General features: G+C 34.6%; 1 protein-coding gene across 2 annotated transcripts in view; it reads right to left on the minus strand.

Annotated features, from left to right (window-relative positions):
- PSMD14 (proteasome 26S subunit, non-ATPase 14) overlaps positions 1–18,824 on the minus strand; it is a 46,322-nt gene that overhangs the window by 13,606 nt on the left and 13,892 nt on the right. For both annotated transcript variants that reach the window (XM_056495984.1, XM_056495983.1), the window contains 4 exons: positions 10,343–10,414; positions 9,899–10,018; positions 8,737–8,807; positions 7,614–7,764 (listed from right to left, as the gene is read on the minus strand). In XM_056495984.1, the coding sequence (XP_056351959.1) occupies positions 7,614–7,764; positions 8,737–8,807; positions 9,899–10,018; positions 10,343–10,414 (414 nt within the window). The remainder of the gene's footprint in view (positions 1–7,613; positions 7,765–8,736; positions 8,808–9,898; positions 10,019–10,342; positions 10,415–18,824) is intronic.

Consider the following 18,824-nt stretch of genomic DNA (forward strand, 5'->3'; position numbering starts at 1 on the left):
ATAACTATACAGCATTTTTTTTTAGCATTTGCCTGGGGTCAACAGCCCACACTAGAGTCCATAGAATGTATTTTTAGAAAGAAAATTTACAATTATGTCCTGTGTAAATGTCAGGACAGCTATCATTAATACGATTAAAATTTATTCACAATCTAAGATGAACACTGGACACCTCAACTGCTAGCTAGACAAAAACCTGGCCTCTTACAGTCTCCACATAGTTACTAAAAATAATGGCTCGATTAAAATATAGAGTATTTAAGAAGTCTGTGGTAGACTTCTTTTAGCTTCTCCTGAATGCTATCACTCTTTGGATTCTCACTATCAGATACTGATAATAACTGAATTGGTTTTTCTAAAACAGTCTTTTTATAAATTTGTAGGGTACTTTACTTTGATTCTTAAATCTCTCCCATATTAAATTTCTGAACAATACTGAATGAAATAGCTCTGTTTTTCAAGTCCCACTGTATTTTAGTGGCAAACTTCAGTTAGGCGTAAGTCAGCCTTTATTGTTTAAATTAAAAAAAAATCTAACATCAATATTTTTCCAGTGAAGAATCTATGGCATATGCTGACTATCTTTAAAAATGCATTGTGTCCCTGGAATTCAAACAGCGATAGATTGTTTATGCCATATGTTTATGAACAAACATACCAGTGCTTAAAGACAACTGCATAGGATAAGAGTGTGGTTATGCCAGGTGTGGAAAAAGAAGTAATGTCCCATCTAAAATCTCTTTTATCACCTGCAACTGACCTGTTATCAACTGCTTAGTTTGTTTCTAGATTCTTTAAAAATGAAATGGAACATGTGACCAGAGAAGTGCAGCTCAGGTTTATGACCATTTCGTTATTTATGCTGCCATGCACTGTTAGACAACTACAAGTGAAGAACATCTTCTGTCCCCTGCAAGCCCACAACATAAAAAATTCAAAGAAATCGTACTTTTTATGCCATTTCCAATGAAAAGCACTAAGAACTGAAACTGACTCATGCCAAATGCATATCACTGAATTGCTGTGATTGTGAGTTTGAAGTTTGCAACATGGAAATTATTTATAAAATGTCAATTTTAGCTCTGGAAAACATATTCCTAGGAGTATGTGCATTTTCCTCCTCTATCCTTGGAGAATTATTTACTTGTGGTCAAATCTGCAGTACAACTTCAATATCCATACTGGAAAGGGAAGAGAACTACAGCATAATACATTTATCTTGACAAGTGAGGGCATGCATCCGTAACTCCCATGTAGCTGAGCCACAAGTTTTAAAGCTATATGCCTTAATGAAGATAAATGGAGTATTCTACATCCACCACAGCAAAAGGAAATTAAACATTTAATACTTTCCAATGAAGTCTCAGAACTTTCTGTTTTAGAGAAGGGCATGAACTCAAATAACCTATGTAAACAGTTTAGTAGGTAAACATACATTACTTAATTAAATCACAAGTCCAAAGGACATTACATAACAAATTTTGGAACGTTAGGATTGATAGTAACAATTTCATCACTCCATTAAAAAATAGGAGGTAGAAGATGCAAAATATGTTAATCTGGGTATGTATAATCACTCTAGAAAACAAAACAGAGGTGCATTGGCAGTAATAAAATGATGTAGTTTATGCCTAAGTTTACACAGCCGGAAGAGAAAATGCCAAGTAGCCCACACTGTGATGCAGATACAATTCATCTCCTACAAGTATGATTCTCCAGGCAAAGGAACATCCATCTTAACTGAATCAACAGTGATCAAACTCAGCACAAACATACAACTTTCTTACTCTCCAAGCCAGGCTCATATTGAAACTTGGTTCTTGCCTAAATCAAACCACAATGTTTCTGTCCAGTCAATGGCAAGAAACAGCACAGTACTGTGAGAGAATCTAAAATGTACTGCACACTGGGCGTAATGTTCAGAAATGTAGTCTTGATGCATCAATCAAAATTACATACTGCAAAGTTATGTTATCCATTTTTGAATTTTTCCAATTACAATAAAAAAGTATTAGCAAATCCAGTTTTAACAATATATATACCTGGAAGTTGTTCCAGGTAGAAAAGATTCTGACAAAATTGTACCATGTTTTAAAATACATGTTCTTCTAAATGTTATCTGTACAATAATTTGCAAGAAATAGACATGTCACCAAAGTAGTGATAATATAGTTTACTGTTTTGTTAATTGCTTTTAATTACTAACTTCAACTGTGTTACTTACTTTTAATGGTACCCTAAAGACTGTTGAATTCACTTCCATCTAGGGAAGATTTACTAAGGCAAAGATCAAGACAAATGCATGAAGTGGGAAGGAGGAGTTGGGTATATTTAAAAAATCTTGTTAGGTGGCTCCAATCTGCTTACACTTCTCACAAACTTAATTCTTAATGGGCTATTTTAAATTTCAGGCATTACACTAGTGTCTCCACACATCTCATTTAAGGATTGCTCTTTTTCTGCCTTCTTAAAAAACAAAGTCTCTTTAAATCCCATCGTTAATTCAAACAAAGACGGGAAAAAGACAAGTTCAAAGGAAAATAATAGCACTTTGATAAAAGAGTGGAGGCTTAAAACCATACAATCTTTCAAAAAACTGGTGTAAAATAAAACATGCTCAACTGAAGAAAATCTTGAAGCTAGATGGTAATTCCAAAATTCAGGAAACTAATTGTTAAATTGCTGTTTGCTACTGGTTTCAGTGTGTTTGACTAACATGTAATAACCAAATTATGAAACCATTCACACACATATTTGTCTTGATAAACTGGGAAGATTTGCAGCACAAGAACGAAAGTCACCAATCTGAAACAGGGTAATACACAGGCAATTTAATCTAAACTGGAATATAAAAGTAGTGAAAGAGATCAAAGCTACTTGCAAATCACCATTTTTATGTTCAGCACTCAACAAAATGACCGCCTATTACTCTGAAGAGTAAAGAAACTGAAACCAGGTATTAACAAACCCATAATACTCATATACATCACTAATTACATACCAGTTGTCATTTAGATTTACAAGTATCAATGGACAAAAAAGGAGAAAGAGGTTGCTAAAACAAAGTCTGCCAGCTCTCCTCAGGGTGTTCATTTGTATAAGGAGGATAAAACCAGCATGTATCTTTCCATCCAGTACAATAAGAGTAATTTTTTTCATACTTCAAAAATTACTACAATAACAAATGATAAATTTCAGCACGTTTTTTTACCCCCTTTAGAATAAAATTCTAAAGATCTCACAAGTTGAACAAAAGAATGCAATTTTCAACTACCAATGAAAAAAACCTGCATGCACAAAATGGTTTCAGACTAGAGCCCACATTCTGACTCTCTGAAGTAAAAAAACCTTCCAATTCCAGAGAGATTGCTTGGACCACAGAACAAAGTTCTTCAATGATGTACGTGGCAGGAGATGGTAATAATAAACTGAAAAGGGGAGCTGCTGACCATATGCATACAAAGGGAAAAAAACAATTGCAAGAAAAATAAAATATTGGAATTGCCATGAGGCTGTTGAATCTCAAGACCCAAGTGGACAAAACACTAAGTGTGCTGATCTGAATGCAATGTTGAAACCGTGCTCAGCACAAAGTTCGGCTAGGTGATCTATACAGATCATTCTCAACTAGAATTACATTGATTTACCAGGCAGCCCAAATGAACATATTTATTTTCTTTTATCATCTGAATGAGTTTAAGACGATGATAAAGTACCACAGCAAAATCCTCTTATGAACATGGCAGGATCCGGTTTAAGCACAAGATTAAGATGCATAGCCTATTTGTTTTTATCTGTCTGAGGTAACTTACACAGCACTTATAAAAAGGTTATTGCAAAGACAACTATTTTCCTCAGCAAACAATTAAAAAATAATTCTGCCATAAACTACAGTTTTTCCTACAAATACTTCTGACAGTGCCTTGCTAGGAAAAAAATAAAGCCTAACAGAAAGGAAAGCTTGATGTATGAGTAAGAGATTTTTCTACCAATCCTGCTAAACACAAGTGCCAACAAGCTTCTCAGATGTATAAATTAGGACAATTTTGGATATTTTATCAATCCTTATGCAAGCAATTATTAATCAAGGGAAACCAGTTATCTCTCTTAAAAGAACAAATAATTTTAAATGGTGACTTTGTTATAATAAAAAATTCAAATTTTAAAACACTTCATAAAAGAAAATACCATTATTATTAATTTAACAATACAGTGAGTGCAGCAGTAAGTTAATGCTTCTGGACTTAAAGATACTATGTTACAGTGGGTTTACTGTAGTTATTTTTTCTTAAGAGGTGATGAACAGCTGCTAAGTTAAGGTCCAAAAAAACACATTTATTTTTAACATTTGGCAAAGGTTTATGTCTCTGTACAGACATTTTAAAGTGTATGTTGGAAATAAATATGAAATGTCAATATTTAGCTTTATTCCAGATCTTTAATGAAAGTACTGCTTCTGTGGAATACTCTAAATATGTATTACAGCTTCCATTGCACAGATTGGAAAACTGGAGGAGATAAAAGTTTATTAGTAAGTCTAAAATGAAATAACAGCTAGCCAGGTTGCCCCACTGGCCATAATTCAAGCATGTTTACTCTGACTTCATTCAAAGAAATCAAGCTAAAAAAAAAAAAAAAAATAAAAAGAAGTCAAAACAAAGCTTTTCCTCTCTCCATTCTGAGACCACTGACCTTCAGTTAAAACTCACTGCTCTGTTGTGAGTTTATTTTACAGGCAACTAGAGCACTCTTTGACTAAATATTGCAAAATATGGTACACAGTCATGAAAAAACATACTTTGTGTGCAAGAATATGTATGCAGAGTAGTAAGATAACTATTTGGAATTCCTTGAACTTCATGTGTCCTACTATATTCATGCAAAAATATCCCAATCCTAAAATGGTCATTAAAGCAGTTGGCATTTTATCCACAGATCTATATGAGTGGTTTATTTTATGGATTTTATGACTTTTCATTTTTGCTTGTCAGCTTTAAGACATAAAATGACTGGCTTGGTTTTTTTACCTGATGACAATTACAGGTATACTTATTTTTAAACTGCAATCATACACCCTTGTGTTACATAGAAAATGTGTAAGGGGACAAGGTAGTTAACAAAGAACTTAACAAGTTTTCATTTTCTACAGTAACAGAGCAAACTGCTCTTTAATGTCTTAGCTAGTCAAGGTGAACCTGAGGTTCCTCATCAGAATTCACTGCAACTTCCTGACACATGAAAATAACCTCTGCCCCAGTTATTCTTCACTAGCACAACCATGACTGCTTCACTGACCATAAACTATGGCAATTTGTACGGGCATGGACCTGCCCTGAGGCAGCTTTAAAATTTGCTAATGTGTTATTTTTGGGCTTTTAAATACATCTAATCTCAGACAAAACATGCCATATTAAAATCTTCTATGCCACATGCTCATTATATTTTTTTGCCAGAAGTCCTGCTAGTATAAGGAATAATGAGCAAAGATCTTGGACTCATGCAGCTAAAGCCCACCAGTATAGTGGTTACTACACTGCAAAAATTACCCCTGCAAGTGGTTCTTCATTTGCTGGTCTGGCAAATGCAGATACTTTCCTGAAATAGGCTCAGCTCAGGCTCTGCAGCACACGAAAAGGCTCTAGGTGCCATGATAGGTTAGCCAGGCACATGAAGCACTGAAACCTGACCTAAGAAACCCCCCTGAACTCCAATATATCTGTTCTTCTCTCAGTTCATCTAAAATCCAAACACTTTTTAGTGTAAGTGATCTTGCCAACCAGGATCATAAAACTCAAACACATTCCACATCTTCCAAATCAAGAAGTTAATTACAAGTGGTATTCATAATTTGGGAGATTCTTTTTATTTCTAAGCTTTAAAAGATGCACTTGCCAGAAACATGACAGATGTAAATTTTTTTTAATGTGAAACCTGAGAACATAATTTAATCTGACTGTAGCAGCTAAAAATGTGTATGAAAAACAAACATTACAAGACTTCCAGTAATCTCAAGTACTGGCAGCAATGCCATAAGACCAGCTGTAACTGAGAAATGCTTAGATGGACAAAAATTTATCCACATTCAAAATATATATGCCAAAGATTACTTTATTGAAGATCTCATGGATAGACATCTATGTCAAACAACAGTGGCAATAAAATTATTTTTAAAAGAAGCATTTAGTGAACAAGTGTGTTATATCAGTAATGTGACTTATTGGGAGGCTTTTCTTCCTAATGGATTTAATAGCTAGTGAGGTCTAAATTAATTACAAGCATGTTCTGACAATTTTGACAAATCAAAAAGAATCTTATTTCAACATTTCTATTGGAGTGGAAAAACAGAACTTTTAGGAAAAATAAGTTAAGAATAATTAAGAGTTCTACTGCATCCTTCCCTCCTCCCAAGAGTACCTGTATTTTCTTCTACTTGTTAAGCAATTTAAAAAGGAATAAAATTTATACAGCTGTCGAATATCTTCCAAACAACCAGAAACTAATAATTTCTCAATTGCCTAATACATAAATGTATTTGCTGTAAAATTCAGAATTAAAAAAAAAACCCAATTGAAAATGCAACTGTAGCTTCAGAACATTCTGCTATGAAATTAAGAGAACGCATAGTGTTTGGTCTCTTTAATAAGATCTGCCTCACAGGAAATGATACTAGTTTTATAGAAGATGAACACTTTTAAAATATTTATAAATTTACATGAATATCATCCATATATACCATGACGCATTTCAATAATTATTCTACAATACAATGGGAGTGCATGCTCAAACAAAACACCTCAGCAGTATTTTAAAGCAGTAAACCACCTAGCCAATTTCTGTACGTTCTGTAGTTTTTCTAATCCACTCTCCCTGTGGTTGAGCAAAATCGAATTGCCTCTCACATTTGCAGACAGCTCTGTGAAGGTGATAATAGAGCTGCTCCCTGCTGTCATGAGGCAGGAAATAGGAAAATGGCATATGGGGCTAGAAAGAAATAAAAAGAGAACTAAACAAGAACAAAAGAGATTTCAACAAAGGACAACTATAACCCAATATGCTTTGCAAGTTAATCTCTTTTCATAATTTAATCTACTTAATAATTTATCTGCACACTTCTCAAAAATTCAAATGCTTGATATCAACTTCTCTGTAGAGTTTTATTGTCCCAAACATTTGGAAGAGAAATTTTAATAAAAATCATCATACACAACACCTGCAAATCAATGTATTCTTAGTACCCATGTTAAGGGGCTGAACCTATTCCAATCTGTCAGTAATTGATCTCAGATTTTGTAGCTAGAACGTAATATGTATAACAATGTATACTTGGATTATTAGTTGTAAACCTGTTGAGTGACACCTGAATAGCAAAATATTGAGAGGATTATGATTGGTTATGCATACTGACACAATATCAAAGACATCCAGCCTGTTTAAGGACTACTTATGTAAGATGCAGAACAAACTGGAAGTGATCTATTCATTACAATGAGATTTTGGTTGCTGGTTTGTTTTTTTTTTGAAATACAGTATGGGCCTCCAAAAATCAAACACTTACACATACTTACAGTGCTTCTTATTGAAGTACTTAAAAATAAAAAGCAAGTCTACTATACCTTTCCTTTTACACTCTGAATGGGATCCACCACCACAGCAACAGCTCTTTCTGATAAGGCTTCAAAGCTCTGCTGAGTATTGATATCTACACCAGACAACCAACAGCCAAAGCCAGGATGACTATGATACCAACCAACTACCATCTCAGGTCTGAAACAAAGAGGACATTTGAGATTTTTAAAAATATAAACACTTATTCCAAGAAGAAATAGGAACATACCAGGGTATAAATGAGGATGAGCTGTGAAAAAAACACCATTAGTAATATTTAAATTACTCACCACAATATGATGAAAACATGGACATGAACAAATGCAACAAAAGAGGGCTATCATTAAGGGATACACATTAGCAGTGGTAGATCATGCTTTCAGTTTTTCACCCTGTTACCACACCTTCCCTGAACCAGTTTTTACCCTTTCAGCACTTGAGTAAATATCTACTCTTTAACTCCTTGGCATCGAAGGTTGAATTTTCACGGCAGAAAGTCCATTTCAGACATGGACAACGGGAACCAACGGTGGGAAAGGATTAAATATCAATTAAACCAGCAGTAGAACTAGGAACTCAGTCAAAAAGCAATTTGCACTGTTCTGTTCAGCTGCTGAGCCTTTTGCTAACATTAATTTTGAAGTTTTTCCCACAGTAGAAGAATTTGAGCAAGCAGACGACAACTGTTGAGAGGCAGGAGTGAAATAAAAATTTGTTTAAATACTATGATTTTTGCAAAATTATTTTCCCTTTCTTTTCATTAAAATTGCTTATGAATAAGCTATAACTTCAAAAATTTAAAAAATTTTCTTTAAAGGCTTAAATAAAAACATCAATCTTTTCAGGAGGTGCTGTGTAGTAATTGCCTATGCTAAACTGAGCAGCATTGTAATCTTTCTGGACGATAATCAAAGCTGTAGGTTTAACAGGAGTGACAATCTCCTGACAATTGAAATGCATGAGGGGGACTGAATAACAGGCTATGCTACTCACCTAATTTCTGGGGCAATTATTTATTTTTAAACATTATTAATAGCACTTAGATCACTAGTTTTGCAGAAAGCCAGCCGTTTCTTCTAAAAACCGTGGAGGGAGTACTTGTTACTGTCAGCCCTCTTTACAGTGACTTACCTTCCCGTCTGTTTCAGCATATCCAACATTTTTGCTTGAAATACAGGATCAACTGCCTCCACACTGACACCCTGATTTAAAAGACAGACAAAAATCATAGTAGCTGTACATGAAGCAATATTATCTTTTAACTTGTAACTTCACACAAACAAAAATATTCATAAGCATCTGTTTAAAAAGGCAACCTGAATACTTCAGTACAACATGACAGAACACCCTTAAATGCAAAATATAATTTTTAGAAATGTATTTCAATGTGATTTTTAAAATGCTAAAGGATTATTTTGAATTGCTATTTAAGTAATCTCCACTATGAGTAAACATTATTAAATACTCATAGGAATTCACCTTTTTCTCCTCTGTTTGATTAGCAAACAGTGGCCTGTTGTTTGTCCCAAGTTCAGCTCTACACGTTTTATTCAAGATAAATATCACATATTGGCTTTTTGCAGATTTCTGTATTACACACATGTACAGAATAAACTCAGGACAAAAGAATTTGAAAATGTCATGGGGTGCAGCTCTGAGTTACAAAGGAATCATCCCATGCTTGTTTTAAGAACATTTCATTCTAGTTACACAAAATAAAGCATCATAAATTGCAATTATGTCCCTTGACTCTTCGTATCTTTAATCTGTTCATAAAATGGATATTCTTACTCGAAATTTAAATACATTTTTTTTTTCAAATCACAGAAGTATCATTTAAGAGACATGCAACTAAGATCAGTCACAGAGCAAGTTTGAAGTATATAGCACCATCACAATTAAGGGAATGATACACTTCTAAACAAACCTTTTAAATTTTGAATCTTTCTGCTGGCTCATAGTATGAGTTCTGAAAGTTATCGATCTATAAGTCTTATATGTCAAGTTCTATCACTATATTTATATACAGAAAAGGACATAATATCTACATATATTGATATACACACTCATGTACTAGCCTTTGCTATAAAAGAAGTTTTGACTGACTACATTTTTTTTACTGAAACCCTTTAACCATTAGATTTGTTTGTATTATATTTAATTCACAGCTTATACCTTCAGATTGCTTCAATGAGGTAAAGCACAAAAAGACTTTTAAAAATAAATTTACCCTAAGGAAAAAAAAAACAAACAAGCAAATAAAATTATCAAGGTCTAATTGTGAAGAACTCACCGTTCCAGACTGTGGCATTGCAAAAACATCAATCACTCTCACAGTATAATCATCAACAAATTCACCAAGCATCAGACCCATAACTTCCATAGGGACACCAGCACGACCATGCTTCAACATCTGGAATTAAGATCAAATGACATCACATGTTTAACAGAAGCTTCAAGTTTGGTTTGAGGTAGGTTTTTCAGCCTTTGTTGCTCTCTAGCTAATTTGCTACTTGTAACACTTTTGGAAAATGTAACAAACTATAAAATATTAAAAGCAAAGCCAACAAAAGATAACTAATTAAAATAAGTTTCTGAGGGTCCTAATCAGTATTAACTTATTTTTAAAATAAGCCTGGTCAGCACTTAGGCAACATAAGTCCATTAACTCTGGACTGCTGACGGTGCTCTAACTCCAGCATTATACCCAGACATAGTATGTACACAGAACACTTACTTTCAGCAGTGCAAGGGAAGAGATATAAACCTGTTCTGCTGTATCGACCGCAGGAGCATCTGTTGGTGGCCCCTATAAAAAGAATAAACAATTATTTTCACCATCATCATTATTCTGCAGTTTCTAAATATTTTCTTTTGTTTTGCATGTTACAAAGCTTATAGAAAAAAGCATATGCAATTGTGATTTAATGGGTTAGATGTAGCTGTTACAAACAAACAAAAAATCGCACATCCAATCCCCAAACTCTTCTTTACAGCACTGTCTGTCACTAACATTATTTTGTAATAGGTCATCCAGCCATCATCCTGTCACCCTCCACCCAAAACAACACAGTCTAAAGAGCCAGTCAAATATAAAGCAGGCAAGTGTTACACTGGATACAAACCTGTTACAAGACATTCAGGCTAAGAGTCAGATAAGTTTCCATTAGTCAGCCTTGCTGCAATGCTAATCTTCGTCAGCTGTAAAATATGGCCAGTTCTCCAATTAACTATGTGTTTCTTACAGTGGTGTGAATGTAAATGCTGCTGGGCTAGCATGATTAACTGGCACCAACACAAACAGCAATTTCCCTTTGCTTCATCAGCTTTCAGCTAAAGAGGACTTGCAGATAAAGGCTATGGGAGTACTTTGCAGATACACTGGTACAGTGAGAGAAAAAACGGACCTCTGATCCCTAGGTGGAAAAGCTGTGAACAAAATACTTTGCTCTTTGCCTTATGAGTAGTTATTTAAAAATTAGCACAACTGTCCCAGGTGTGAATGATTGGTTCTGTGTACTGTTGAAATTGAAAAACACAGGAGGCAGCAGTTTAAATGTTCCTTTCTTGAGGAACAAGAGAAATATTGCTGTTATATACAGAATTCCATATCAGTGTACCTCATTACAGCCAATTAACAGCACATTCATTACTTTATTACCAAGTTTCCACTGAAAAGACACAGCCTACTTCTGCATGAGGTGATGTAAACTTAGAAGGGCAAAAAAAAACAACTATGGGGGAAAAAAAAGATACTCCACATCATGTTAAAAGAGGAAAAATGGTGCCTTTACAGATTTAGAACTCTGATTGCATAGTTATAAGCAAAATTGCGCAAAAAAAAAGTTTTGAATAAATTCTTAATTTTTTACTTTAAGTGAAAAAATTCAACACATGCACACATATGACATCAAACAACACAGAGCAATCAACACAAGCCATTACCTCCTGAAGATAAAACTGGATACTTAAGTCATCAAGACATAACATTTGTACAGGAATTATACTTTCTGCATACTTTGATTTTCAAACACACAGAAAACATCAGTCTTCAGAATAAAGCCTTAATGACAGCAGAAAATTCAGCTGGGTTTTTTTTTTTCCCCTAAAGTCAATGAATCTATGAGTTCTACATCCAATCTTTATATCAGGAATCCGATCTTTGTATTTTGAAACTCACATATATGCATGGATCTGTCAACCATACCCACTTCCTAATAGCTTCAAATCTCTATTTACAACTTGGATACTGCTGACCATCATCTCTCAGTATTTGCCCTTTCTTACTTCTTACTACTTACTCCTGGTTCTTCTGTCACTTTGGCCTTTTCATTGGCAATCTTCAGCAGGTTTCCATGCTTTTCACCTCCCATAGTACTCTCACCGAAGGTCCATTTTTCATATACCTCACCCCTCCATCAAGCATTTCTCTGGCCTAGCCCTAGCCCTAGCCCAACAGTGAGATGCTCCAGTGGAGAAGTGCTCCTCTAGCACTCACACTGAAAAACTCTATAAACAGTTCTTCAGAACATTTCCCAGAGCCAGACAGGCAGAGCACCTGCATTATTTATTGTGAATTTTCTGCAATTAAATTGTTTGACTGACAACACTTCAAATGCCCAATCATTTTGTAATGCTATTCCCATGTTTTATTCTCCATAAACATGCCAGTTTACTTTTCAAACTGCATCTCTCCTGTTTTAAGTCTATTCACTTAGAATCCTTCACTTAGAATTTGGAAAGCACAAAGACTCATGTTTTCACTTAATCAATGCAAAGAAAAAAATCCAGGTACATTGAGTTTTAATTTTAAAAGTAACTTACTAGTTTGTTAACACAATCTTTTTTTCATACATAACACTCTCCCTATTTTCCACCAGTTCTAGACCAAAGATGGTCTGAAGGGAAGATAAAATCTTGTGCTTTAGGAAGAATCATAATACCCATGCTGTGATCACCAAATGCATTCTACATTTTTTCCAGATTTTGTTTACTATTTCACAGTAAGCAATAATCCCATTACACCATTCAGTAATTTTAAAAATAAAGAATAACACAATAAAAAATCTCCCCCAGATTAGCACAAATAGTTCCATGATTTCTGGAAGGCTAATCTTGCTGTTTGACTGACACTAGCTTAACAAAAATCATGAACTTGAACTGAAGCTCACTCCACAGACTAGGACTCTTGGATGAGCTGTCCTCTATGGAATTTCTAGTGTCTGTTAAAATCACAGACACCTGTCCTGCAGCTGAGGCATTAATCACAGCTCTATCCTCTATAGTGATACCTGTGCCCTCAACTTATAAAACCTTATTCTTCAAAACCTTTCTCCTTTTAGGATCAGTCAGTAAATTCACCATTTACAGGGAGGAAACAAAGACAAACATTAATACATTTTGTTTCTGTAACAAGGCAAATTAACCACCTTTAGGTTAAGTGAAGGTAGGAACTAAACCAGGGTGTTCCTAATATTTCCTTATGGTTTCTATAATCCTTGGAGCATACAAATGCTCATTTACCTTGATGATGGTGCAGAAGAGGGGACACTTAATATGATACTTCATCAAATCTTTAGGTATTCTATGAGATAAAATAGGAGTGTTTTTCCAAACTTATGTTGAATTCCTGTTGCCAACACCCATAATCAAAAATTTATTTTCAGCATAGGAAATCCTGCTAATTCATAAAGCAATTCTTCATTGGTGTAAACCAACTTGCTTAACTTTTGCTATTGTTTTTAAAGTCATAGTAGTATTCACTGTGAAGGATTTTACATACTAAATGTTTTTAAATAAATATAAAAATTACTACATTGAGGATTAGAAAGTATCAACTGCATACATCACCACTTCATTTTAAGCACATGCAAGACATAGTAAAAATACCAAACATGAATTTCCACTCTTAGCATGCAGTTCAACCAATTTACCTGAACTCATAAAAATTAGGTAATGGTAGTACACAAGGCAGGTTTGTTAATTCTCAGTCATCTTATAAATAGACAGCACATACCAAGTATTTCCTTGGTCATTGATGCTTCTTTGTGTGACCTCACTATCTCCTTTCCATCTGCTCTGCTCTTCTTATAGATTTTAATTACTAGCTAGATTATGGGAAAATAAAGTGCCCATTGCACCATACCAATTATGAGTATTAATTTTCATGTTAATATTCCTTCTTTTGTTTTGAGTATCAATTACAATGAACTGCTCAAAAGAAATTCAGGAATTTTGAGGAGGAAATTATCCACAGGTAAAGTTTCACATTATTTTTCTATCCAAGATAAACTGCCACATAAAATACTATAAGCACACATTTTTAGCTCTACAGAAAATTCCAAACCAAAGTTTGTCTAATTCTTAACACAAAACTTTTCAAGATTTAACAGATAAAGTCAAATGGAACTTGGGTCTTCCAAGTACTTTACTTGACTTTAGATGATTTGAAAACAGAGACATTTATAAACTGGAACCAATTTCTTCCATCTCTGATCACCTCCTTTTCCACAAATGGCTGATAATCTAACACAGCCCTGGAGTGACAGCCCCAGCTTCTGCGTGTTAGTTACACAGTATGTGGGAGCCAGCTATGAGTTACGTGTTTTGAGATCTCTTTGGCCTGTTTCTCATAGTCTTTCACAAAAGTTTATGCATTTCTTTCATCAAGCAAAGACGAAGAAAGATTTTATTAGCTAATCTCTACATGGAGGCAAATATTTTACACTGACCCTCCACAGCATGTGCTATTACCACTGTTCATAAACTTCACTGCCTGCCAACTTTAACAAAGAAGCATCATCCTTACGAAGCAGAGCACCAAATTAAATTAACTGGTATCAGGAACTCAGACAAAAAAGCATTTGTGTCTGCAATCCAAAAAAGCTGCTGGTATTTTTGGTTACATTATCGTATTCAAAGAACAGATATCTCATTACATAGACTGTCTAACCCCTCTGCAAAACAGCGAATATTGCATGCCAACAGCTTTACTGGATTATTTCTTGGAGAACTGTAGAAAATTTAGATTTGGAAACTGCAAGGAATACTGAACATTCTTTTTCCCAACTATTCATGTATAAGCCGGATATAGTAATTATTAAAATTAAAGAACTGCTGTAAAAAATAGTTGTGTCTTACTGAAAAATTGATGCTTCTTCTGAATCAATTCTATGCTTCCAGTCACTGAAATGAGCTGCCTGATGCCACCTCATAAAACCCAACCAAGCTTTAGGATTGCTTATGTTTAGAATGGCAGAATTCCAAGTTCAATAATAATTCATAAAATTAAGTTAGCACTATTCAATTTATTTTTTTTTAGTAAAACTTCTAAGGGAAAAAGAATCACATGCAAGTTATGGACAGAAAATTACATTGTAATATTAAATTATGCATGTTACTACTTTTGTTTCAAATAGTTAAAGAGATATAAAAAGCAGTCCTTTACTTGGGTAGCCCTTGTTGACGAAGTGTTAAAGGCATTTGCCATTCTTACAGGATAAAAACTAATGTCTTGAAGTGTTACCTACTCAAGCCTTTTAGCAAATTTGTTAACACTTTTAGGTATATTACTTCACCTTTCTCTTAGTGTGAACTGATATAAATTATTTAGCCAGTTTTATTATTAAATGTGAACTAAAGTGTCATTTTAAGCACTGCTCTTAATTTGTACTATTTTAGATTTATTCAGATAGGTATAGAAAGTGGACTTGATTAATTACACAAGGAACAGAGAAATATTCCACAAATAGATACACTTTCCATCGTTTAAATGGATCTTAAATACTGCTCTGGTATCCTGCTAATAGCACAAGAGATGATTTTAAAACACATCATACCCATTTCAAAGAAACTCAGTTTTGCAGGGGCAACTGTAATAAAAATCCAAAGCAGTAAACTTAAGTGCTGTAAAGCACATCTCAGTTTTAATGCACCAAACAACATATTACTGTGCAAAATAAAAGAATGATTACTACTTCTATTTGTTTTTGTAAATGGAACACTTTAAGCACTAACATAGGACACACAGGCAAACAATGACTGCTATCACGTTTTATTTCTTTCCCAGTAAGCTAAGAAAGAACCTTTTAATAGTTTAATTTTGTGAGTATTAAACAACTAGTGTGAAAAACAAGCTGCATGTAAACTATTTCTACTGCCTCTGCTTCAATGACTAGCTGAGGCAACCTGTTATAGGAGGTGTTAATTGGCAATAGGAGTACAAGTCAGAAGCATGTTCCCCATCGTCCTAACCCAGCAAGGCTAGGTCATTAAAGTGGAAATGAATTCTTTCATGCCGACTTAACCCTTTCACTACATATTTTCAGCTGTTATATCCAAAGACAATTGAGAAAGATTAGCTAAAAATAAAAAAAAAAAAAAGAAAGGGAAAAAAAAAAAGAAAAAACAATATCCCCCTTTGGATTACTTTTGAGTTTATTCACCTCACAATTTTTCTTCACTACCCTCTCTACCTCTTCCAGAACACGTGTTACAGGTAAAGATGACATTTCATTATGTAGGTAAGAGGGAGAAAGACAGCTGAGGTATAAATGCAATGACAATCACTATAAAATAATAATTTATCATATTAAAAGATGCATGGAAGGAAAAGATATTCAAAGTGAACTTAAAGCTACTACTTTCTGGCGGTAAATTCAACTTTGTGTGTATAGTTTGGTACAAAGGAAAAAAAACATTACAAAATACTAGCTGCAGAGAGGACAAACGTGCAGAGGTGGTAGAGGTATTAATGGCAGTAAAGCCTTAAAAGTTCACCAGAGCACCACTGTTCTTCTCTGCTTTTTGCCTATAAGTGGTACAACCTGCTGATATATTAATACAAAGAAAAAGAAATTTCTTAGATCACTACAGTGTTTTTAACACATTACTACGCCTAAAAATCTAGGCAAAGTTGGGATTGTTGAACTGTTTTCTTTCTGTATGGAGACAATACACTTACAGAAATTACCATCTCATGTTCCATCAGAAGAAGTGGCAAAGGGAGCAAGGCATAATCTGGGATCTCAATGGCTCTAATAACTTTGTCATGACAAGCACCAGAAGCCACGTATTGCATTTTCTGCAGTACAGGAAGTTAACATGATCAGTCATGACACAGAAAATTATTGAGGTCATGCAAAAAAATTTAGAAATCAGTGAGCTCAATAAAATAGGGAAAAATATATTACTTTGCACTGTGAATCACACACTAAAATTAGAAGCAATTCGAAATTTTATTGCTATTTTCAAGCTATTACACACACAATTTTGTAGTTAGTTCCACATCAACAGGATTAGATTTTGAAGCTACTGTTGTGTCTAAACAGTTTGTATATTTAGGTCCATTTTTATACCGATTATAATTAAACATGCACAACAGACCACAAAATACCGTAAGTCTCAACAAACAGCCTAGATTTCTCAAAGGATCACATTGTCTTGTTGCACCATATGTCAGATGAAATAAAAATTGTAGTAATATGTTTAGTCTCAGAGACTCCAAAATGGGGTAGGGACACTAAGCAAGTATTGTGGCATCAACTGCTTAAGTTGAAAAATCTCTGGAAAAAAAAACCACCTTAACAGGCTAGATAAAAACTGTCTCAGTATGTTTTACAAAATTGTTTCCTAAAAAAAGTTTACCCAGGTTCACATTTACAACAGAACTCCACGAACAGCAATATAGATGGACTTGAAATATATAACATTTCCCATCTCCCTTCCTCTTCAAAACCAAAATTACAAAACACAGAACTTTGTATAGCTTTGAGCAGTTGGTTAAACGGGTTGGGATCATAAATTTGCCAACACCTCTTTGGTGCAGAGCCAGAATTTTACTGCTTAGCTTTTCTGCTTATTTAGGATTTTAGTTTCTGTGGGGCGGTTCTCTGGTTTTCTTTTTTAGTGTGTGTAGGGTGGGTTTTGGTTTCGTTTTTTGCTAGAGTTTTTTGGTGGTGGGGCAGGGGGGCATTTCTGGTTTTTTGGTTGGTTGTTTTTTTTTTGTGGGTTTTCTTTGTTCTTCTTTTTCTTTTTTTTTTTTTTTTTTGTTTATTTTGTTATTTGATTGTTTTTAAATAAACAGAACTTCAAACAAAAATAGTCTCTAGTTTAATGGGACACTCAGACAATACTATTATTAGAAATAAATGTTTACTACTCAATATTAACACGTATTCATGATATAAAATTACTTATATATATCACCTTGATGCAATATGCAATAGTCAGGCTTCCTGCCTGTGACGTTCCCAATACAACCATTACATGAAATGGCTGCTAAATGTACTCTTCCCTGAATCACTGTTTCCTCTATCTTTACCCCATTTAATCTACAGATTCATTGATACACATAACCCAAAGGGATAGGTGTGCAGTATTACTATAGTTAATACTCCTCAGAATAAGCATAAGGACAGTTTGGACTAAATGACCTTTAAAGGTCTCTTCCAATATAAGCCATTCTATGATTCTATTACAATGCTATGGTTAGCAAAAAGCCCTAAGATTAGGGACATAAAACAAATTCTCAGTAACACTGTACATCTTTTTGAAAAGAACTATAGTTTTTCACAGCCACAATCTACTGGAAATAAAAAGAAAATACAGAGGTCAGTTTCATTCCGGAAAAAAGCCAGGAATAACCTGTTACCTACTCCCATCAGCATTAGAAGGTATTGGAATTTAGAACTGAGAGCCTCAAGGCAGATGATGAGTCAGCACCTGTAATTTTGTCTGCCTCCAGTAGTTTTGCTCCAATGTAGATTCTCAATAACCTTATTCTAGACACAGGTCTGCCAAGAAGGCAGGGTTGCCCTCAGCAGGTTCTGCCTAAGCTCACCCTAAAGTACACCCTGTGAGGCAAAGTAGTTAAAGATATCCCCTCAATATGAAGAAGAATACACTGGGTACTATATGCCTGCAGGATCACTGTTGTCAAGAGCTGGTCCTCTGGATACAAGCAGGTGAACTGGGACACTCAGTGGCAATATGCAGCAAGGTCAGCTGTTTGCAACACTTGGAAAAACAACCAACCAGCCAACACCCACCGCCCTCCCCAGACCACACCACTAAACATAAAAACAATTCAAACCTCCTAGAAAAACTTAAAAAGGACTCTCCTACACAGCAGGAAGAAAAGAGAAACCCTTGTTCAAATGTGCTGCATGGTAGCATTGCAACTTAACATTCAATTGCACTGGAATTTCAGAAAGAAGATA

Source organism: Oenanthe melanoleuca, chromosome 7 (assembly GCF_029582105.1).
Source record: "Oenanthe melanoleuca isolate GR-GAL-2019-014 chromosome 7, OMel1.0, whole genome shotgun sequence".
Taxonomy (NCBI): domain Eukaryota; kingdom Metazoa; phylum Chordata; class Aves; order Passeriformes; family Muscicapidae; genus Oenanthe; species Oenanthe melanoleuca.